The 24,158-nt window shown below is 36.9% G+C and overlaps 2 protein-coding genes and 1 long non-coding RNA gene across 3 annotated transcripts; 2 read left to right on the forward strand and 1 right to left on the reverse strand.

Annotated features, from left to right (window-relative positions):
• The first annotated feature begins 3,057 nt into the window (after positions 1–3,057).
• LOC6498165 lies at positions 3,058–4,791 on the forward strand. The gene is made up of 2 exons (XM_032456159.2): positions 3,058–3,556; positions 3,659–4,791. Exons 1-2 carry the CDS (start codon positions 3,105–3,107, stop codon positions 3,663–3,665), a joined length of 459 nt encoding a protein of 152 aa, XP_032312050.1. The 5' UTR covers positions 3,058–3,104; the 3' UTR covers positions 3,666–4,791.
• Positions 4,792–12,130: 7,339 nt separating this feature from the next.
• Positions 12,131–12,464, reverse strand: LOC116656530. Its single transcript, XR_004311452.1, has 2 exons — positions 12,261–12,464; positions 12,131–12,178 (listed from the first exon to the last, which is right to left on the reverse strand). It is a non-coding gene; the product is annotated as an uncharacterized LOC116656530 (long non-coding RNA).
• Positions 12,465–14,376: 1,912 nt separating this feature from the next.
• On the forward strand, positions 14,377–14,778 carry LOC123258170. Its single transcript, XM_044718047.1, has one exon. It carries the CDS (start codon positions 14,377–14,379, stop codon positions 14,776–14,778), a length of 402 nt encoding a protein of 133 aa, XP_044573982.1.
• The last annotated feature ends 9,380 nt before the right edge of the window (positions 14,779–24,158 follow it).

The raw sequence follows: 24,158 nt of genomic DNA on the forward strand, positions 1-24,158 counted from the left end.
CAATTTGGTTTCCCACAACTGAAACAATTTTGGATTTAAAATACATTTTTGGGCAAATTTTTAAATAAAATTTTTAAACTAACCAAATTCTAAAACCTTTGTAAATTAAAAATACGTATAACTTCAGATCCACTGAAGCTATCGAAAAATTCTTTACGTCTTTGGAAAGGTTTTTAATTATTCCACCTTTTTGAATGTCAAAATCTATAGAGTTAAAAAAAAAAAGATTTTTGATGTTTATCCTTACAATTAAAGTATTGCTAACTGTGTGAATCGCCTGTCCAGAGGTTACTTCCATATATATATATATATATTCTATATATTATACGTTCTGTTTTAAATAATTGAAGATCAATATATACAAAAAACAACTGATATCATATAAAAAAACCTCTTGACGAGGTAAAGTACCGGTGACGAACCTGCATGCGAAACCCAAAATATCTGATATCAATTTTAGTGACGAAAATATGCTATATAGGTGTACAAAATTGCATATAAAAAATATTCTTGTTCGGCACGTGCAAGAAAAACAAAAAAAAAATCAGTCACGTGCCGAACAAGAATATTTTTTATATGCAATTTTGTACACCTATATAGCATATTTTCGTCACTAAAATTGATATCAGATATTTTGGGTTTCGCATGCAGGTTCGTCACCGGTACTTTACCTCGTCAAGAGGTTTTTTTATATGATCTTATATTATTAGATATGTAGCGGATCGTATATAGTTGGCCGATCCTTATGAAATTTGGCATATCGAATTATTTTGCCAAAAGAGTAATCTGTACCAAATCCCATCTTTCTAACTTAAAAAACACCAAAGTTATGCCAATTTCGATAGTTCTATGACAGCTATAGGATATAGTCGGCCGATCCTTATGAAATTTTGCACACAAGATATTTTGGTCAAATATAACATGTGTGGAAAGTCCCAACCCTCTAACTTAAAAAACACCAAAGTTATGGCATTTCCGATCAATCAGTTATATGGCAGCTATAGGATATAGTCGACCGATCCCGGCCGTTCCGACTTATATACTGCCTGCAAAGGAAAGAAGGGTGTGTGCAAAGTTTCAACTCGATAGCTTTAAAACTGAGAGACTAGTTTGCGTAGAAACGGACAGACGGACAGACGGACAGACGGACATGCTCATATCGACTCAGGAGGTGATCCTGATCAAGAATATATATACTTTATAGGGTCGGAGATGTCTCCTTCACTGCGTTGCACACTTTTGACCAAAATTATAATACCCTCTGCAAGGGTATAAAAATAGTTGGTCGCCAATGACGCCGAAACCAATATGTACGACCAAATTGTAGGAGAGCGCGTCACTTGGCGTTCCGTTAAACTATAGGTGCCAAAAAGTGCATATACATACATACAGCAGCGGATAACGGTGTGAAACGAAAACGAAAATATTATCGCTGCGTATATATGTAAGTATGTATACCAAATATATATGCACCTTTATTTTATCTGTAATAAATAAATAATTTTTGGCTGCACTTTAGTATTTATTTGGAAGATTTGTAAATTCGAGAACGAGGGGTAGGGGGCGACAGTGATTGCAAATAATATAAATATTCTCTTTTTTATTTTATCCACAGGCAGTAAATTTAGGTTAGCACATATATTTATAATTAAAATTTTAGAATTTTTATATATGTTGTTATTTATTTTTGCGCCAAGAATTGAAACGAGGGTGCAATATTCCAGCACAAGACGGATTTTAATTTGTCTTATCTCAACTTTCAATTTTTTGCACAAATACCTGGAGTTCTGCTTTCGGATCCTTTAATCCTGCGGCCACTTTCCTTTCACAATCGATGCAGGTGCAGGGCATGGGGACGACGAATCCTTCCAGTAGCAGCTATGGAGAAGTTTGTTTCGCGACGCGGAGAATTCTTTAATTTGTATTTGAAATCACTGGCACAACCGTCGCGAGCAACTCCTTTTTTTTTTTAATATATATCTAATATATAAAATTCTCGTGTCACAGTTTTCGTTACCGTACTCCTCCGAAACGGCTTGACCGATTTTGATGAAATTTTTTGTGCTTATCCGGTATCTATGAGAATCGGCCAACATCTATTTTTCATCCCGAATAATTGCCGGGAAAATCCTCAAACCGCATTTTTCTATTTCCCATACAAACGTTTTCTAAATAAACTACAATAATAGTAGGCGCCGGAACGTGATTCATTGTTTGACAACTTCTCATTGTTCTCTGCTCAGTTAATTTTATGTGACAAACCGATATTGTGTTCTTTGAAAAATTGTGAAAAATATTGGAAAAATTTTAATTTAAAACCATCATATCAATCACGTGTATTGTGGAAATTATTTTTCAAATTCATTTGTCTTCAGCCAGCAACAAGTGTATTGTGATAGTGACACTTTATGAGCGGGAAATTTTCTCACTTTGATTAATTACAAAAACAAGCAATGCCAAGAAAACGCAAAGGGGTTGATCTCAGCCGCAGTACAAGCAGAGCTCGAAGGTTGCAAAATAGCAGATCCGAAAGAACAGAAGAACAAATCCAGCTACAAAATACTGATGCACGTGTCAGAATGACGCGATTGCATCAAGAAGAGCCACAAGATACACGAGATGAACGCAATGAAGTCAGAAGATTAGAACAACGACAATCACGCCGTTTCACAGTCAATAGACGAAGAACAAATAACCAACAACGACAACAGGTACATCGAGCATTTATATCTGATTCATTCCTGCGTCTAACATTCCAGTATGAGCCCGATATTGAATATTATGCTCATTCAAAAGTGGTAATTGGTGCTATGGACAAGGAATGTCCGCGTTGTCATGCTCTGAAATTCAAAAATGAGCCAGCTGGGATGTGTTGCGCGTCAGGAAAAGTGCAACTACCTGAAATTGAAACACCACCTGAACCATTGAACGGCTTACTTAACGGCACGGATCCAGATTCTAACGTGTTCCTGAAGTCAATTCTAAGATTCAATTCATGCTTTCAAATGACATCGTTCGGAGAAACAGAAATAGTTCGAAATACTAATGCAAATGGTCAACAATTCAATTCTACATTCAAAATCAGAAGCCAAGTTTATCATAAAATGGGCTCACTGCTGCCAATGCCAAACGAACCACATAAATTCTTACAAATTTACTTTATGGGCGGCGAGGATTCCGGAAGCGCACTTGCCAATCGCGTGAATGCACGTTGTAATTATAATAACCTTGATTCACTTTATGCCAGGCGCATCGTCAGCGAGCTAGATGCTCTTTTGAACGAGCACAACGAGTTGTTGAAAATATTCAAATCACATATGCACCAATTACAAAGCGATAATCACGCTATCGTCATTAATCCTGATAAAACACCAGCTGGAGAGCATATTCGTAGATTCAATGCACCCGTTGTTGATGATGTTGCTGGAATCATGGTTGGCGATTCTACAGCTGCACGAGAAATTGTGATTCGTAGAAGAAATAATAATCTTCAGTTCATTCTGGAAGGGACAAGACGGATATTGCATAAACATAAAACAACGAGATACCGTATCAGGTACTTCATTGATTATTAATTTGATCATTAATCATTTAACAAAACAATTAAATTATTGAACGTAATAAATTTAAATTATTTTTTTATGAACAAATTTTACAGGAGCTGAAACAAACAAGAACGTTAGCTCAAAGGATTACGCATAATAATCCTTAATCCGATTAATGATTAGACGTGGCCTGGACAACGTCATTTTACGATGTCGTGAGCTTTGTCAACAATTCATGGTCGACATGTACGCGAAGATTGAGAGCGAACGACTACGATACTTACGATATAATCAACAAAAGCTGCGCGCGGAAGAGTACATTCATTTGCGAGACGCTATCAACAACAACGCCGACGTCGCCGAAATTGGTAACCATGTCATTTTACCATCATCGCACGTAGGCAGTCCACGTCATATGCAAGAATATATACAGGAGGCTCTGACTTTCGTGCGCGAATATGGACGACCATGTTTATTTATCACGTTCACATGTAATCCAAAATGGCCAGAGATTACATCTTTGCTACTGCCTGGCCAAAATGCAATACATCGCCATGACATTACAGCACGTGTGTTCAAACAAAAGTTGAAGTCTTTAATAAGTTTCATTACTAAATCACATGTATTTGGTCCCACACGTTGCTGGATGTATTCGGTTGAGTGGCAAAAGCGAGGATTACCTCATGCACACATTTTGGTTTGGTTCATCGACAAAATCCGTCCTGAAGAAATCGATAGCATCATTTCTGCGGAAATTCCAGATCCATCCACTGACCAACTGCTGTTTGATATTGTTACAACAAACATGATTCATGGTCCATGTGGTACTCTTAATAGCTCATCGCCTTGCATGGCTGATGGAAAATGTACTAAAAATTTCCCTAAAGATTTTACCAATGATACGGTCACAAATGTCGACGGATACCCAATATATCGTCGAAGAAATCCTGAAAATGGCGGACAATCATTTATTAAAAATATCATCAACACAGACATTGATATTGACAATCGTTGGGTGGTGCCATATTCGCCTCTGCTGAGCAAGACATATAATGCTCATATTAATGTTGAGTTCTGCAGTTCTGTGAAGAGCATCAAATACATTTGCAAGTATGTCCATAAAGGCAGTGATATGGCTGTGTTTAGAGTGGAAAATACTAATGTGAATGCTCCTCCAGTGAATAAAAACGATGAAATAACGCTCTACCAAATTGGTCGGTACATCAGCTCCAATGAAGCTGCTAAATACAACTTCTTTACTAAACAAGCTGAACCTGCAATAGATACGTTTTGAATATAGAAACAGTTTTAGATAGCCATGACTTTTTGAAAATATGAGATTAAAAACTCCAATTTAATTAAAGAAAATATTGTTGAACCACCTATATTAAATTCAATAAAATTATTTCGAGTTTTTCCTTAAATCCAAAATTAAAACATGGTATGATCTACTGATTTCAATAAGAAAATAAAAATCTTCCATGGGCAAATGTTTGGAAAAAAATCATAGAAGACCAAAAATTAATGTAGAAAATCACAGATTTCAACTTTGGATGAGTATTCCAAAGATATGGTAGCTGCTAGATACCATTTTTGAATTTTAGTTGGTACACATACATTTCAAAAATGATATGTACTGGAAACTATGATGGTCATCGCCATTACACGGCCTACATAATTCAATATATGGTAAAATTTGATCAATTTCTTCTCTTAGGTGTACCGCGGAAACGGTGGGTGATAGAACCTATGTTTGTTCTGCACTTTGGTTCAGGGGAGCCTAAAGATTATGGAGCAGGTAAAATTATGCTTGGAGGAAAAAAAAAGTTGGAAATTGTCGGCCTGTGTAATCTAGTACTTAATCGAAGGATTGATTTTTTTATGCAAAACTTTTTTTTTACAGCTGAAAAACTACCGCTTTTATTAACGAAAAACGATTGTTTAACTTTGATAGGTCGCCATTTTGTCAAATATTTTTTTTTTAATATCCTTCGATTAAGTACTAGATAAACTTTTCATAAATGTAAATCCGTTTCATTTTTTGAATTCAAACGATCCAGATTTCCACAATCTTGGTCACCGCGACCCGTGTTTTTCAGACGGACCTCACTTCGGACCTCACTTCGACGGGGCATAACTTTGAAACCTCTAAATATTTTCTACTTTTTTTTTTCAAATTTAAGTTAAAATGATGTACTTTCACATAATAAAACGATATTTCAAAAAAATTCAACAGTTTACGAGAAAAAAATTCGCGAAAAATGCCTATTTTTTGGCCCTCCAACTGCGCAAGCCCTCTTAATAAAAAAGTGCATAAATTTTTTATATTTAACAAAATGGACAACAAATCGGTGTGCAAAGTGTGCGGAGTTAAATTAGCAGGTTTTCACTCTACAAATTTAAAACGCCATTTGACATCGAAGCATGGTGAAATATTTAAAGACTGCGACAGCGAAGAAGTCACCGAAACTCAAGTTGTGAAGAAAACAAAAATTTCATTTGAAACTAGTGAACACACAATTATAAATTCACTGGTCAAAATTGTCACAACTGATGGAAAGCCATTTATGTTCTTGGACAGCGAGGGATTCAAAGAAATTGTTGACCCAATTTATAATGCCCTTGGTATGAACGGAATTACATCAAGGAACATTATGAGTTTCGTTTCTGTAAAAGAACAGGCCATCAAAGACGGCATAAGGGCGTTAGTTAAAGGAAAGCTGATATCGTTAAAAATCGACGTGGCGACTAGAATGGAAACAGCAGTTCTAGGTGTGAATCTGCAAATGATTCCCACAAATATTAATAAAATGGAGATTGTTATAAAGACATTGGGAATGATCCAGCTCACCCATGCACACACTGGGGTCTACATAAAAGAAACATTTTTGGAAATTCCTTACGAATATGGCATTAATCTTAATCAAATCTTCAGGTAAAAATGTGTTTTTAGTTAGTTTTTAATATGTTTGTTATTAAAGAAAAAAATGTATATATGTACATATATATGTTACTTCTGATAATGGGAGAAACATGGTCAAAGCCGTAGAAATTCTTAATGACGAAACGGAGAAATCCCTTTTTGAAGATGACACAGAAGAGGAAAATTTGATGGGTAAGCTAGATGATCTGGATTTGGCGAATATTCATCTCGTACGGTCTACAGCTGTGCGTCTATGATGTGAATAAGCTGAGCGAGATTAGCGAAAACATTAGTATCTGCTGCATATTATGCAAAAAATTGCGCACTGAAACTTATAAGGTAAGAAAAGTTTAAATAGAAATCTATTTTTTATATATATGTACAAAATAAAAATATAACCTGCGCAGACGCGTCTTAATCGAGCACAACAAAACTATACCCTCGCTCGACGTTGCCACTAGGTGGAATTCAACGTACTTAATGGTAAAAAAACTACTTGTCCTAAAAGAGTTTCTGGCCGCTCAGTGTATCATTGATACCGCCGTAGAATGGGACTGGATGGAGACGTATGTCGACGCTCTTAAGGACGCATATGATGCGACCATAAAGCTGCAAAATACCAATTTAGTTCATAGTGAATTTGTCATTATTTGGATGGAGCTTAAACTGAAGTGCGATATTATAAAAAAAAAATTATTGGCACAAATCAAACTTCGAGAGTGTAAGTTGTTAGAGAACGAAGCTTTATCATCTGCAATTTATATGGATCCACGAGTGAATTGTATTTTAACAGAACACCAGAAATGGTTGGCTAAACAGAATGGAAAAAACATGTAAGACGAAGTATGATTGAAGTTTGGTCCTGTTTCCTTTATGTTATAGCTGCTTTTAGATACGTGTTCTTAGTTTTAATAATTAAAATTGTCCTCGTCAAGCACTTACAGCTGTTCTAAATTGTTATTGAAAACAAAAAATTTCACATTAATTTTGTTTTATTATTAAAGGATCATTCCACAGAAAGTGTTTTTTTCGCAGCCAATTCATGATGTTGAACTGGTTAAGGACTTATTATTTTCATCCCCACCAGAAGAAAAATCGCTTTTATCAGCATTTTTGGATGTCGGCAGACTGTTCCAGAAGCAAAGGACGAGCCTGTTTCGGACCAACTTGTCAAAATATATTTTGAGGTGGAGAACTTCGACAAAATGTACTGTCGCTTAGAGGTGGAGAACTATCGATGGCGCTATCGACACTATCGATGGTTGGCCGCTATCGAGCCGCAATCGATAGTGTCAGACACGTTCGATAGTGACCCAACCACTATCGATGGTGCCTTCGATAGCTGGCGTCTCACATCGCTAAAATAATTTCAATATTCGTTTGTGTAAAAATTGCAAAATTTGGTGTGAAATTGACGGCAATTAAAAAGGAACTATTAAATATGGATCGCTTTTTAAAGCGAGCTTAAAGCGAAAGGTATGCTTAATGTATTCTACATAAGTATTTTGATGGCGAATTTAAGGTATACGTCGGAGGACCGCAAAGCCTATTGCGCCAAGTCCATGAAAGCAAGACTGCGATTGAACCAGCACAGACTCTGAAAAGGATTTTGTTCCCAATAAGCAGGGTAACTCAAAAAGGAGTAAGATTTCTCATGTTTGGAAATATTTCAAAAATTCCGACGACCAAAAACTTGCCAAATGCCTTGAAAAAAAATATGTTAATGTCGGACGATAGTATCAGTGACTATCGATGGCACTATCGACACTATCGAGGGTTTAAGAAAAACAATCGCCGGCTATCGAGGGCGCCGACTATCGATAGTTCTCCACCTCTACTGTCGCTTACCTTTAAATGACGATGTATTAAATTTTTTTAGAAATGTCAAGCTGAAATCGCCACATTTGAGTGCGCTGGCACAAGTAGTACTAGCCACACCGGCTACTCAAGTGTCGGTGGAAAGAGCATTTTCAGCTTTACATTTTATTTTAAGAAGGCATGCGCAGTCGGAGCGCCAAAAAATATACATTTTTCGTGAATTTTTTTCTCGTAAACTGTTGAATTTTTTTGAAATATCGTTTTATTATGTGAAAGTACATCATTTTAACTTAAATTTGAAAAAAAAAGTAGAAAATATTTAGGGGTTTCAAAGTAATGCCCCGTCGAAGTGAGGTCCGTCTGCAAAACACGGGTCGCGGTGACCAAGACTGTGGAAATCTGGATCGTTTGAAATTAAAAAATTAAACGGATTTACATTTATTGAAAGTTTATCTAGTACTTAATCGAAGGATATTAAAAAAAAAAATATTCGACAAAATGGCGACCTATTAAAGTTGAACAATCGTTTTTCGTTAATAAAAGCGGTAGTTTTTCAGCTGTAAAAAAGTTTTGCATAAAAAAATCAATCCTTCGATTAAGTACTAGATTATTATGTATTTAAAAAGCATGCTATTTTTCACTAGTTTTCGAGTAAGAGTGGTCACCGACTTCAAAAACGTAGTTTTGAGAAAAACGTGTTTAGAGTTTCAACTCCCTATTAGATAAACCGGACGCCCCTACCTTTAAACATTTTTATCTCAATGAATTTTAACCGGATCATTTCAAAATTTTGTGAACACATTTCTAAATATATACACTTAAAAAAAAGGCAAAAAAAAATCGATTTTTTGAAAATTACAAGTGCGCATGCCTCCCCAGTCGGGCCTTGCAACTGCCAAATGAACATCCCGCGATAGCAAATGATGCTCGCGGCGCACATCCATCTGCGGAAAACCATCATTCCAATTTACATTGGCGTGGCCGCTTTTTTCATGTATGCCTTCGTTCCGCAAGCGCGTAATGCACGCGGATCGCAGCTTGAGTTCCATTAGGCCCACGCTTCCCGGCTATGGGAAAACGGTATGAACCTTCCACTAGGGAAATTCTGCTTCAAAAAAAATTTCCCCTGCTTTTTGCTTTGCTTTTGATTTTTGTTTTTGCTTTTTCTGCCCATACCCATTGATTTTTTCTCAATAAAAAATGCATTTTTAAAATGTTTCTTTTCATATTTTCAATTAAAAACTAATTAAATATTTATTAAAAGTCAACTTATCTTAAACATCTTAAAGTATTTACACTTAAATCATAATAAAAAATAAAAAAATAGTATAAAAGTTATATAAAAAAAACAAAAAAGTAATTAAAAACTAAAATTAAAATTATAGCTTAAAAATTAAAAGGATTCGGAAGATGAAGATGTCTCCTTATTACTTTTTTGCATGTAGACTTTGTTTTTCACTCTTTTGATTCCATCTCGCAGGGAGCGTATGAAGTCTTCATAGCCCCTGCCTTCCTTCTTTGTTGATTCTAAATAAAAGGAAACAAAAACAATGAATAATAAATAAAAATAAAACATTACATAAAAACAAAAACAAAAAATACCAACCAAACAAAGCGTTGCATAAATTCGCGTACTTTCTTAAACTAATTTTCCCATACTCCCCATTGTAGTTTAATCTCATAATGAGGTCTCGAGAAAATATTCGTTCCAAATTGGAACCAATGTCCTTATTTAATATGGATTGAAACAGAGGAATCTAAAATAAAGAAAATATATATATTAAGAATAATTTTAAAAAATTAAATAATTCTTACGTATTTTAAGGGGGCCTCCTTAATAGAAGTATCAATTGCCCGAATATCGTCTTCATTATTTAGCATAGCTTGCAAATAACTGTTAACCGTTTTTTTGCTTACGCTCTGTTTGCGAGAGCAACCGAAACAAAGCATGCCGTTTCGGTTCCTCTCTGAGCAGCAGGCTTTGTTTTGTTTTGTTTCGGTTTTCTGTTGAACGAATTACAATGAGCAAATCATGAAACTCTCATCTACCGAACATCGCTCAATGAGAGATTTAAGTTTCACTCGCACTGAGAGATTCAGTAAAAGACCGATTGACTGAAAAAGTCAGCGCAAAAAGTCTTTTCAATAATTTGTTTTCGTTTCGTTGCACAGTGGTACATGGTACATGAAATTTGACGAAAAAACTTATTAAAATTTTAAAAGTGAATTTTCCAATTTCAAACTAATATATTGATTATTTTAATTAAAAAATAAAAAAATTCCTTTTAAATTCATTTATTTTGAGTTAATAAGCTTAACAACTAAACTTTGGACAACTTTGTTGTCCATTTTGTTAAATATAAAAAATTGATGCATTTTTTTATTAAGTTCTCGTCCCATTTTCAATAAATTTGATAAATCACTGTTTACACGAGAGATTTACAAAGCAAATTGACAAGTTGAGCCCACTAAACTTTACATACACACATACATGCACAAAAGACTTTTTGAATCGTCGAACGCAAGCAAAGGGTCCTAGACTGAGCAGACCAAACGAAAACAGAAAAAAGTGTGCTTTGACTGAGCGCGAGCAAAATTTGTATACGAGCAACTCAATCGGTTGCTCTCAGACTTTTTGCTCAAAGTCTCAGTGACAAACACTTATTTTGAGACCGCTCGAATCGGTTGACAGTTATTTGCAAGCTATGTTATTTAGAGGCAATATGGGCTGAGGATCGCCCATATTCTTTGAAAATTGATTCATGAATGCAAGAAATTTACTATTCATAGATATGTTTGTTTCTGAAAGAGGTGGAAATTTGATTAATATTTTAATGTACATATATTTAAATCTTACTTACTTTGCATTTCATCCAGTTTCTCTTTAAAAAAAAATACAAAAAAACATTAAAAATAATTATAAAAGTCAGAATTTAAAATAAACTTACTTTCAAGGCTGTCTACCTTTGCCTGCAAGGATGAGCAGCAGCAATTGGCAGGTGTGTCGCTAAGGGCGAAAATGCGATCCATGGCAGCTGCATATAATAAATAATAATGTCATAGAAGTCATAAAAATATGCCAGGTACTAATACTATTGTAACAGTTAACAGTTAATAAAGAAAACAAATAATGAAAGGGTTATTTGGGTTTGCCAAAAAGGGTTATTTCCGTAATAATACCAGGTAATAAATTAATGTTTCAAATAAGCAGTGCACAGGTACATGCAGGTAGGCGCTTAAAACAGTACAAAAAGGAGTGCAGAGCACCAATATCTATCAGTCTTAGAGCTGGGAAAACATCGATAGTTGGCATATTCGAGGTTTTCGAGGTTTTTCATACAAATATTCGATAGTATCGATAGTATCGAACTAAAAAAATTATAAATCAAGTTTAAGTTGCATTTAGAGTAAATAATAAAAAAACTTCTTAAAGGCCATTCTTTATTCGAATAACAAAACATAACAAAATCTCATAATCATATGAAGTCGCTTATAACAAAGGAAGAAATGAAATAATTCACAAAAGATTCTTATGAATAGGTTAATATATTCTAAATTTGTACACTGACGACTAATATTGTAATATGAGTTCAATGCTATAGCCTCAACGGTTTGTATCTTCTGTTTTGAGTTACACATGCTATAACCTAGTCTAAGGTTTTAGCAGGTATAACTTAGAACAGAAAATACTAACCGTTGAGGCTATAGCATTGAACTCATGTTACAGTATTAGTCTTCAGTGTAACTAGCTAACTATTCATTGATTGAATAGTTTGAGATCCACTTGCCGTCTTGCCATCTTGGGACTTTTTAAAGTGGTTCCACACTTTGGACTTCCCTATTCGTTTCACCTGGTTTTCGTCCTCCTCCGACTTGCTCTTTGCACTTATGCCTGTAAAAAGTTATATATCAGAAATTAGTTATTGAGAAAGAGTCCAAAACATGCTCAGATATGCACTAGTTTAGATACCTACCTTTATCGTATTCGCCTTGCAAAAATTTGTCCATTTTCTCCGCCAACACCAATATTAACTTTCACGTGTAGATCTCCGCAGTTGTTCGCCAAAAGTAAAGATGTGCAAGCTTGCCACTATCGTTTACTATCGGCACTCAAACATCGATAGTGGTTCGCAAACCCAAATATTCGATATATCGATACTATCGTGAGTGGCCGACCCAGCTCTAATCAGTCTTCATTTTGCGAGGAAAGAGTGTACAAGTGTGCTAGTGTCAATCCAGTGTTTTTTTAAAAACAACAAAATGAGTGGATATTCTAAACGAACATTAAGGCGAGTAGCCCAACAATTTACATGGGAAGCAAGGACGGAGAGTGAGTTATTGGGTGGCGAGAATCAAGGACAAAGTGAGCAAGAACAACTTCTAGAGGAAACTATACAATTTGAGGATGAAATTAGGACGGAAGAACACTTAGTAACAAATACAAATAGGTCAGAATTAAAGAGTAAATTAGTAAAGTGGTACAGAAGGTGCAATGTAACTAGACATCAGTTAGAAGAATTACTTAAAATTTTAAAATCAGAAAATATTCAGGTGCCTACTTCAGAAAAGGGATTATTATCAGCAGGAAATAAGAAAGCACCTATTAGAACAGTAACTCCAGGCCATTATACCCATATTGGTTTGAAGCCATACCTTGAAGCAGTAGAAGAAAATTTATTGGATGAAAACGAGCTACTATTAGATGTCAATGTTGACGGGCTGCCTCTATTCAAAAGTTCCCAAACGTGTGTTTGGCCAATTTTAGGTTTCTTTAAAAACCTTCAAAACTCCCAAGTATTTATGATAGGGTCATATGCAGGTAACTCAAAGCCGGCAAATGTTAACCAATACCTACATGATTTTGTAGCAGAAATTAAGGAATCCGAGATAAACCCCATTGTGATAGGTACCAAACAGGTAAAAGTAAAAATCAATTCTTTTGTTTGTGATGCCCCGGCACGTGCCTTTATGTGTGGGACACTTGGGACGAATGCCTTGCATGAAGTGTACTCAGGTAGGGAAAAGGGTTAATCACGTAACAACATTTTCCAATAGTGTAGGTACATTAATGACCAATGAGGATTTCAGAAACAGGGTTTACCCTGACCACCACTCCCTGATATTTAGAACTTTATCTTTAGAAATTGAGAAATTAGATATTGACATGATCGCGGCTTTTCCATTAGATCCCATGCACCTGCTTGACTTAGGAGTTTGCAAAAAAATTCTTAAGTATATTATTGAAGGTAAAACTCAGGGATTTAGGTTGAGGAAGGAAAATATTTCACAAATATCAGAAAAATTGATTAGTCTCAAAGAATTTATTCCAATGGAATTTGGACGAAAGCCTAGAGCATTAGACGAATTTCCACGATGGAAAGCCATTGAATTGAGGCAATTTGCAGTCTACACTGGACTAGTAATTTTAAAAAACTTCGTTTCAGAGGAGTGCTACACGCATTTTGCTACATTTACCTGTGCGTATCGATTACACTAGTTTACAAATTTAAATGTAATCGAGTGAACCTTAAAATTGATGATTGTTTTATAGTAATTTGGGGTCGGATGTCGAAAATGACATCCGTTTATTTTTCTTAAGAACCGTTTTTGAGATATTTTTGAAAATCGTGTTTTTGAGGTCCTTTTTCAGTTTTTTGGTAATATCTCATGAAAAAAACTGTTTACAAACAAAAAAAGGATATTGATTGACAGGTATTGAAGTAACGTTTACGTGGATATATAATATGTGCAGATTGAATCAAATCTCTGTAATGCACAAGCGAACAAAGTACAAAAATAGTGTCATTTTCGACCAATTTTGAAAATTTCAATTTTTCAGATCGATTTTTGCCAAAAAAAAACAATTTTTTTTCTAAGGTTTCAATATTTGAGGGAAAAGATTTATTATTTACCAACAATTTAAGAGGCAGATACATAATTCTGTCAACGTAGTCTGGCCGTGGGCATGAGTGAGACAGATAGTGTTCGTCATAACTCACCACACTGTGCGTGTGTATTGGAGGGTGAGAAGGAATTGAAAAGGGATCGACATGAATTAAAGAGGCAGTCGAGTTGTGAAATTCAATCAACATGCCACGCGCCAGAAAACGTTTCGACGAAAGTCCGGTCAAAGACTCGGATAATGAATCCTCGTCATCAGAAGTGGGATTACCTCCGCCTCCAGCCGATGATGCAAATCTTTTGTCAATTTTGGAGATGCAAAATCGTAATTTCGCTGAGCTAATAAAACAAGTGCAGTGCTCTCAAAATGAACCAAAAGATGCCAAAAACATTGTTCTGCCAAAGTTCAACCCTGATCGTGCAGGATCAGACGCTCTCTCCTGGTGTTCAACGGTCGACTACATCTTGTCCGAAAACCAGCTAGTGGGCAGCGCTCTTGTAATGTCCCTCAGCAAATCACTGGAAGGCACCGCATCTCACTGGCTCTCGCAGACATGTTTTCCCGGCATTACGTGGACGCAGTTCCGATAATTATTTTTGCAATATTTTTCTGGAACGGAGACTTTGGCCGCAACCGTTATGAATTTGCTAAATGCACGCCCAAACGAAGGAGAGTGCTTGTCGCTGTATGGAAGCAGAATGGTCACATCACTTATGGCCCGCTGGAAGTCACTTAGCGTCGAGCAGATTGCAGTATCCGTTACGTTGGCACATGCAGGTGGGATAGACAAACGATTGCGCCGTTTGGTTTTTACGACGGATATCAAAACCAGAAACGAGCTGCATCAGGAACTCAAAGCCTTTTCGTTCGACACTAGACAGAACCAGCATTCGAGTGACAACTTATCAGCACCCCAAGGAAAAAGAGTCAGGACTATGTCTCACATCACGTGTCATAATTGTGGCAAACCCGGACACAAGAAGGCGGAATGTCGCTTTAATAAAGAGGCAACTCAGCGTCAGCAGCCCCGTAATCAACAATTTGGAGCAAAAGATCGATCATCCGTGATCTGCTATAAATGTGGAAAAGCTGGACATGTATCTACTGTGTGCCCAGATCGTCAGGAGCGTCCACCGATGAAGAGCAATACCATCAAAGACGTAAACATATGCACAGTACTTGAGCCCTTAGGAACGTTGCTGCAGTTTGGTGAGTCGTTCCAATTTTACTTCGACTCCGGAGCCGAATGTTCACTCATCAAAGAGACTGCATCACTGAGATTATCCGGCACTAGAATAAACAACGTAGTGACATTGAGGGGTATAGGTGGCAACTCTGTTTGCAGCACTTTACAGATATTGGCGAATGTTTTAATTTGTGAGCGTTCTTTCGAAATCTTGTTTCACGTAGTTTTAGACAATCATATCAAATACGACGCTCTGATTGGCCGGGAAATTTTGAGCCAGGGCATCGGCGTGACAATTACATCAAGCGCGCTTACTATGTTTAACGAAAAGTCTGTATTACCTGTCGTAGTCTCCGAATGCACTCCTGACCTGGCTGGTGTCGATACCGATTTACATGGACAGGATAAAGACAAACTGCTCTCAATATTACAGGGGTATTCAAATTCTTTTATAAACGGTATACCACAGAGTCGCGTGACTACGGGACAGTTAGAGATTCGCTTGATTGATCAGAATAAGACGGTTCAGAGACGCCCTTATCGATTGAGTGTGGAAGAAAAAGAAAAGGTTAGACATTCCATTCAAGAGCTGTTGGAAGCAAACATAATAAGACACAGTTCCTCTCGTTTCGCGAGTCCGATGTTACTTGTCCGTAAGAAAAATGGTACAGACCGTCTGTGTGTTGATTATCGTGAGCTTAATGCCAATACCGTTTCCGACAAGTACCCATTGCCACTTATATCTGACCAGATAGCTAGGTTGAGTGGTGCTAGGTTTTTCACGTGCATTGACATGGCGAGTGGCTTCCATCAGATCCCAATACATCCAAGCTCTATTGAACGGACAGCGTTTGTAACCCCAGAAGGGCAGTATGAATACTTGGCTATGCCTTTTGGGCTTAAAAATGCGCCTTCTGTATTCCAGAGGGCCATTAATCGTGCCCTAGGCGATCTGACTCATACATATGCCATCGTTTATATGGACGATGTAATGATAGTTGCACGCACAAAGGAGGAAGCTTTCGACAGGCTAAAAATAACTCTACAAGCACTCGTCGAAGCAGGATTTTCTTTCAACATTCAAAAATGCTCCTTTCTTAAATCTTGTGTAGAATATTTGGGCTTCGAAGTTAGAGCAGGTGAAATTCGACCGAATCCTAGAAAAATACAAGCTCTTACAGATTTACCGCCTCCGCAATCTGTGACTCAACTGAGACAATTTATTGGACTGGTCTCGTATTTTCGTCAGTTTGTACCCAAGTTTTCACAGTTACTGAAACCACTCTATGCTCTAACTTCAAAAAGCATGTCATTTTCATGGGAATTAGAGCACGAGCAAATACGACAGAAGGTAATTTCAATCCTGACTAGTGAACCTGTTCTTACTATTTTCGATCCACAATTTCCTATTGAGCTTCATACAGATGCGAGTGCCGATGGCTATGGCGCAATTTTGTTGCACAAAATCGAAAACAAGCCACGAGTTATCGAATACTTTAGTAAACGGACTTCGTCAGCGGAATCGCGTTATCACTCGTATGAGTTGGAAACACTTGCAGTTTTCAATTCTATTAAGCATTTTCGCCATTACTTGCATGGTCGACATTTTATCGTTTTTACCGATTGCAATTCTCTCAAGGCATCTCGCACAAAAGCGGAACTGACTCCAAGAGTCCATAGGTGGTGGTCGTACATGCAATCTTTTGAGTTTGACATTCAGTATAGGCCAGGCGAACGAATGGCTCATGTAGATTTTCTGTCTCGAAATCCCATATCAAAAGATCGCATCCAGTCAAAAGGTACAGTGGAAAAACATATAAATTTAGCAGAGATTACTGACAAATGGTTGTTAGCTGAGCAGCAACGAGACGTAGAAACGTCGTCTATTGTTTCTAAATTGCGTAACGATGATCTTTCTGAGGATTTGGCCAAAACGTTCGAGTTAAGGGCAGGAACGCTGTATAGGAAAATTCAAAGAAACGGAAAGACTCGTTGTCTCCCTATCATCCCAAAGCCATTTAGGTGGTCAGCTGTAAACAATGTGCACGAGTCAATTATGCACCTTGGTTGGGAAAAAAACCTTGAGAAAATGTACGAATACTATTGGTTTGACAAGATGTCCAAATACGTTCGCAAATTTGTCGACAACTGTATTACATGCAGATTGTCAAAGCCCCCATCTGGTAGGGTACAAGCGGAATTGCATCCCATACCAAAGGTTAACATCCCATGGCATACAGTCCACATCGACATCACAGGGAAGCTTAGTGGTAAAAATGAACAGAAGGAATACATAATCGTGTCAATAGACGCCTTCACGAAGTTTGTCTTTTTTATCTCATACATCGAGGCTAGACACCGAGAGCTGTATTAAGGCATTAAGATCACAAATATCATTGTTCGGCGTACCCTCTCGTCTGATCGCAGATCAGGGACGTAGTTTTTCAAGCACAGCATTCCGTGATTTCTGTTCGGTTCAAAAGATAGATTTGCATCTGATCGCCACGGGTGCTAGTCGGGCCAATGGCCAAGTAGAGCGAGTTATGAGTACTCTAAAGTCCATGCTAACAGCGGTTGAGACAGGTCAGGGGTCATGGCAAGATGCTTTATGCGAAATTCAACTGGCTCTTAATTGTACGCCCAATAGTGACTAAGGTTAGCCCTTTAGAACTACTTATTGGCAAAGAAGCAAGGCCGTTTGGTCTCGTACCTGTTGTTAAAAATAAGAACGATGTTGATATTGATAAAGTTAGAGAAATGGCTAAGCAAAACATGAAAAAGAATGCCAATTATGATAAGGCTAGATTTGATAAAGATAAGGCTACTATTGTAAGACATAAAGTTGGTGATCACGTTTTGCTTAAGAACGAAGAGCGACATCAGACAAAATTAGACCCTAAGTTTAGAGGACCGTTTTTAGTAACCGAAATATTGGAAGGAGATCGGTATAAACTTAAGGCACTAACTAATAATAGAACATATAAATATTCTCACGAATTTTTGAGGCGTATGCCTGAGAAGGGGATTACCACAGAGTTGGATGATGAGTGTGATGATGAAGAAATCACAGAACTAAATGATGAAATCAGTGATGAAGATGCCACAGATCAAGCCGGCGAGGGCTGTGATCTTGAAATAGAATAAAGACCTTTTCGGATCGGTTCCATATTTCATGACTTTCTGTAGAGGTGAGCGCCCGAGTTATGTGGTTCTCCATTTGCTGCATTAATATTGAAATTTTGGTAATGATCGGACGTCAGTTATTTGGCCGGCTTATAAACTAAACTGTGAGCTATTTGTGATGGCCGGTTTGTCTGGATATAAGCTGTGGGCTAAATTAACTTGTTTATTGGCTGGCCAGTTTATTTTGTTAATGACTGTGTGCTAGTTGTTGGCATGATTTTTGTAAATGAAATGAAGAATATGGTCGCCTTATGAAAGAAAAGGCTGAATAATTTTAATTGTTTGAATTTAAGTTGGTGGTAATCTGAATCTCATGGCAAACGTTGTATAAGAGTAAGAAATAATTTGTTCAATTTTTATTTAAGAAGAAAATGTATTTTTGCGAAACCTGCTTGAATTTGAATTTGTATTAAAAGGAAAATAATAATAATAATAATAAGAGAATATTTTGTAAAACCTTTATATTGTAAACTCACGAGGACGTGAGATAGGTCAGGAAGGCCGTGTCGCAGAATAATTTAAACATTCAAATTATAACGATTATTTGTTGGTACACATTTGTTTTATTTCTTTGTGGTTCCCCTTTCTTTCGTGCGAGGCAGATACGTAATTCTGTCAACGTAGTCTGGCCGTGGGCATGAGTGAGACAGATAGTGTTCGTCGCGACCAAAGTCGCTTGGAGATTATTTTATCAAGTGTTTTTGCTATGCATGGGTTTAAGGAGATCGGTCTGTATGATTCTATTGACGTTTTGTCTTTGCCTGATTTATGAATTGGGACTACTGTACTAATTTTAAAAGCTTGAGGAATGAAAGAATCTAGGATTGAGTTGAAAAAGTTTATCATTCTGTTTTTTACTGGTATTGCAGTGTGCTTTATCATTGAGTAGTTGATTTTATCGTTACCTGGGGTGTCCCCCTTTAGACTGTTCAAAGCAGCATTAAATTCTGTGTACGTAATGTCTTGTTCCATAAAGTCGGCTATGGTTTTGGGTAGATAGTTGGTGTCTTGTCTGTTTGAGATTTTTTTGGTGTCTATAAATGCCTGTGAGAAGTTTTGGTCCTCTGATTTAGATGACCAGTGTTTGGAAAAAGCGGTAGCTATGTCTTTTGCATTTGTGACCGTTGAGTTTTTATTCGTATCTTGAATGCAATGGATGTGTGTTGATTTGTGAATTCCGCAAAATTGTCTAATGTTATTCCAGATCAAATCCGCCTTGGATTGGCTTGAAATTGCTGAGGTCAGTACGTGTAAGCTTTCCTTCTTACTTAGTCGAATTTCTCTTCTGAACTGGGCGTTAGCTTTTTTATATTGTATTAGGTTATCTTGAGTCATATCCCTATTGAATAATCTCCATGCTCTGGTTTTTTTAGTTTTCAGGATGCTTAGTTCTTTATTCCACCATGGAACATTATGTTGAGTTTTTGGAGGTTGGGATTGGGGGATACTATTGTGTGCGCTATTTAGTATTATTTTTTTTATGTTACTGTGTTCTATGTTTGTGTTCGTTGAAACCGGGATTTGGGTATGGAAAGAGTTTGTAAGAGTTTCAAATTTTTCCCAATTAGCTTTTTTAGTTAAAAATTTACTTGTGTAATTGAATATATTTTTTTCTTTATTAAAGAGTTTAATTGTAATTGGGAAGTGGTCGCTACCCTGGGGTGTATCCGCTATTTTAAAGTCACAGTGAATTGAAAGGGTTGGTGAGCATAAAGCAAGATCGATGTGGGTGTAGGAGCTGTGTGTGGAGAAATGGGTTGGTTGGCCGTTGTTTAAAATTATATAATTGTTTTTGAGAATATATTCTCCGAGGATGCTACCCCTGCGATTGCTCTTGGGGGAGCCCCAGAGGGTGTTCCAAGCGTTAAAGTCACCAGTTATGATCGAAGGTGTTGATGACTGTGGTATTGTGTTTTCTATATCTGACGAGGTACATTTTTGAGAAGGTGGAATATAGCAAGATAGGATGTTAAATTTTTGTTTGGAGTGGATTTCTACTGCTAAGGAGTCGAAAATGTGTCCTACCGGAATTGGTTTATGTTGAATATCTTTGTGGATCAGTAAGGCTACTCCACCCTTTGCTATATTTGATGTAGTATAGTACATTTTATAATTGACAGAGATGGGGAATTGTTGGGAGAGTTTTATGTGGGTTTCCTGAAGGGAGATGACTTTGGGTTTGTGAAGTTTGATTAGGATTAGGAGTTCATTATAATTGTTTGCGTAGCCATTGATATTCCATTGTAATATCTTGAGAGTCATATTTGCGAATTATTTAATCTTATTTACGTCTAGTTTTAATTATATTTTGTATTTCTAATTTAGTAATTAGTTAGTTCTGCAATATTTTAAGCTTTGATCTTGTTAAAATTGTGCTGTTTGATTTATCTTTGTTGATAAGGTTTCTTTTAGTCCTATTACTTATATTTCTAGGGAGAATATTTACTTGACTGTTTGCCCTATCATTACTGGTATTTTCAATACTGGAGTCGGTTAGCATAGTTTCGTCTTCCTTGTCATCGTATCCTATGATGGGTCTGCCAGTGTCTTCTGTTGATGGTGGGTTTTAAGAGGTTGATGCTGTTGTCGAGGGGGTAGTCTGTGTCAATCTATGTGGTTGAGGTGTTTTGTGTTGCATTGAGCTGGCAACCGATGCGTATAGAGACCCGTCATGGTGGTGTCTTTTCCTATATATCGACCAGGCTGTTCGGTTGTCTACTTTTTGGAGGGTTTTTATGGCTTGTACTTCCTTATGGGAAATAAAGACTGGACAGTTTCTGTCTCTAGGGTGGTGCTTATTATCTGGTATCTTTTTTTCGGTGCAGTTGATGCAGCAGGTTCCACGTTCGCATTTTTCTCCTGATGCCATGTCAATATGGGCAGGTTGGCTGCACATAAAGCAGGTCTCTGTGTTTTTACAGAATTTTTGGAGATGACCTAGTCGTAGGCAGTTGTTGCATCGGATTGGGGCTGGTATATAAGGACGAACTTGGACCCTTTCATATCCTATCTATACGTGGTCGGGGAGGTCTAGTTTTTCAAATGTTAGGGTGATAAGTCCAGTTTCTGTCGGCTCACTTGTAAAGTTCTTCATAATTTTCCTTACGGCTAACACTTTTTGGTTTTTAAGGTTTTCAAGAATCTCTTCCTCATCAATTCCTCGCCGATCATTTGAGTATATTACACCCTTTGAGTAGTTTAGGGTTCTGTGTTCAGAGACTGCTACGGGTATGTGCAATATCTTTGAAGTTTTAGGAGTTTTTCGGCTTGTCTAATGTCTTTCGTTTGTAGGAGTAGGTTACCGTCGCGTAATTTCTTACAACTGACGACTTCGCCTCCGCACGTTATATCAATAACTTTTTTTATATTAAATGGTGATACGCCTTTAAAGGTTGAGTCGTCGGTTCTGGATATGATTAGGTATTTACTGGTTGGAGAAGGTTTCTCCTTCCATATGTCTGGTGGGTCGCGCATAGTTAGTTTTGAGCTTCTTGTGCTGCTAGAGGATTGTCACTGCAGGTGCACTTGCTGATAACCAATCTATTTTTAGAACTGGATGTGTGTTAGAATGTTTGTTCCTTAAGTTTGCCTCGCTAAGTAGTTTGATTTGGGAGAAACACACGACTGTACGCATCGACTGCCAAACGTAAACTGTGATCAAGAATATATATACTTTATAGGGTCGGAGATGTCTCCTTCACTGCGTTGCACACTTTTGACCAAAATTATAATACCCTCTGCAAGGGTATAAAAACCAAAGATGACGCGATTTACGAATTGATGCAAAAGTTCTCTTGCATACATAAATTAACACGAGTAATAGCTTACCTAATTTTTGGTTATGAGGGGCTTGATGACCCGGGACGGATCGAATATGAAACAACGGTCCGATCCGAATGACCATGCCGTGAGGAGATTAAAGGGAAAGTTATTTCAAAGACAGTGGTCGAGCAGTGCGGATGGAAAAGAGAAGAAAAAAAAAATTTTTTCACACCAAAATAATGAAAAATAATTAACAAGCTGGAAAAGACACAGGCGGGAAGCAGGATCGGCAGAAATCAAAGGAAAGAGGTCGGTCCAGAAAGGAGAGCCGTTATAAATGGGCTTCTTCATTCCAAGACCGACCAGACTCGTACATCCGGGAGATGAAGTCAGGCCTAGGAACTCAAGTTGGGCGTGGCGTGTTTTTTTTTTGGTGGACCAAAATCTCCGATCTTGAAAAACTCGACGTTGTTCCAACATGGTTCCGACATGGCACACCTAAAAAGGACCGCAGGGTGAGAGAGAGGACTAGCCATTCTTCTGTAATCCGGGAAAATTGCCCCGCCTTCTCGGAGGTGGAGTCCACCCGAGAAGCAAAAAAATAGGAGATCGCAATTTTAGATCCAGTTTTGAAAACACAGTTTTTGTTTGATACATATAGATAATTTATTTTTAGTTTTAATACGTATTTATGTGTGTGGCGGTACATGTGTCGTTATTATTTAATTATTCAGTTTTTTATTTTAATTTTATTTTTTTGCTTATACCTTCAAATACACAGGCCGACAATTTCCAACTTTTTTTTTCCTCCACGCATAATTTTACCTGCTCCATAACCTTTAGGCTCCCCTGAACCAAAGTCCAGAACAAACATAGGTTCTATCACCCACCGTTTCCGCGGTACACCGAAGAGAAGAAATTGATCAAATTTTACCATATATTGAATTATGTAGGCCGTGTAATGGCGATGACCATCATAGTTTCCAGTACATATCATTTTTGAAATGTATGTGTACCAACTAAAATTCAAAAATGGTATCTAGCAGCTACCATATCTTTGGAATACTCATCCAAAGTTGAAATCTCAGATTTTCTACGTTAATTTTTGGTCTTCTATGATTTTTCCCCAAACATTTTTCTATGGAATATTTTTATTTTCTTATTGAAGTCAGTAGATCATACCATGTTTTAATTTTGGATTTAAGGGATAACTCGAAATAATTTTATTGAATTTATTATAGGTGGTTCAACAATATTTTCTTCATTTAAATTGGAGTTTTTAATCTCATATTTTCAAAAAGTCATGGCTATCTAAAACTGTTTCTATATTCAAAACGTATTTATTGCAGGTTCAGCTTGTTTAGTAAAGCTTTACAGAAGTTGTAGATAGCCATGACTTTTTGAAAATATGAGATTAAAAACTCCAATTTAATTGAAGAAAATATTGTTGAACCACCTATATTAAATTCAATAAAATTATTTCGAGTTTTTCCTTAAATCCAAAATTAAAACATGGTATGATCTATTAATTTCAATAAGAAAATAAAAATCTTCCATAGAAAAATGTTTGGGGAAAAATCATAGAAGAGCAAAAATTAACGTAGAAAATCTGAGATTTCAACTTTGGATGAGTATTCCAAAGATATGGTAACTGCTAGGTACCATTTTTTAATTTTAGTTGGTACACATACATTTCAAAAATGATATGTACTGGAAACAATGATGGTCGTAGCCATTTCACGGCCTACATAATTGAATATATGGTAAAATTTGATCAATTTCTTCTCTTAGGTGTACCGCGGAAACGGTGGGTGATAGAACCTATGTTTGTTCTGGACT

This window comes from Drosophila ananassae, assembly GCF_017639315.1.
Source record: "Drosophila ananassae strain 14024-0371.13 chromosome Y unlocalized genomic scaffold, ASM1763931v2 tig00000093, whole genome shotgun sequence".
Classification (NCBI taxonomy): Eukaryota; Metazoa; Arthropoda; class Insecta; order Diptera; family Drosophilidae; genus Drosophila; species Drosophila ananassae.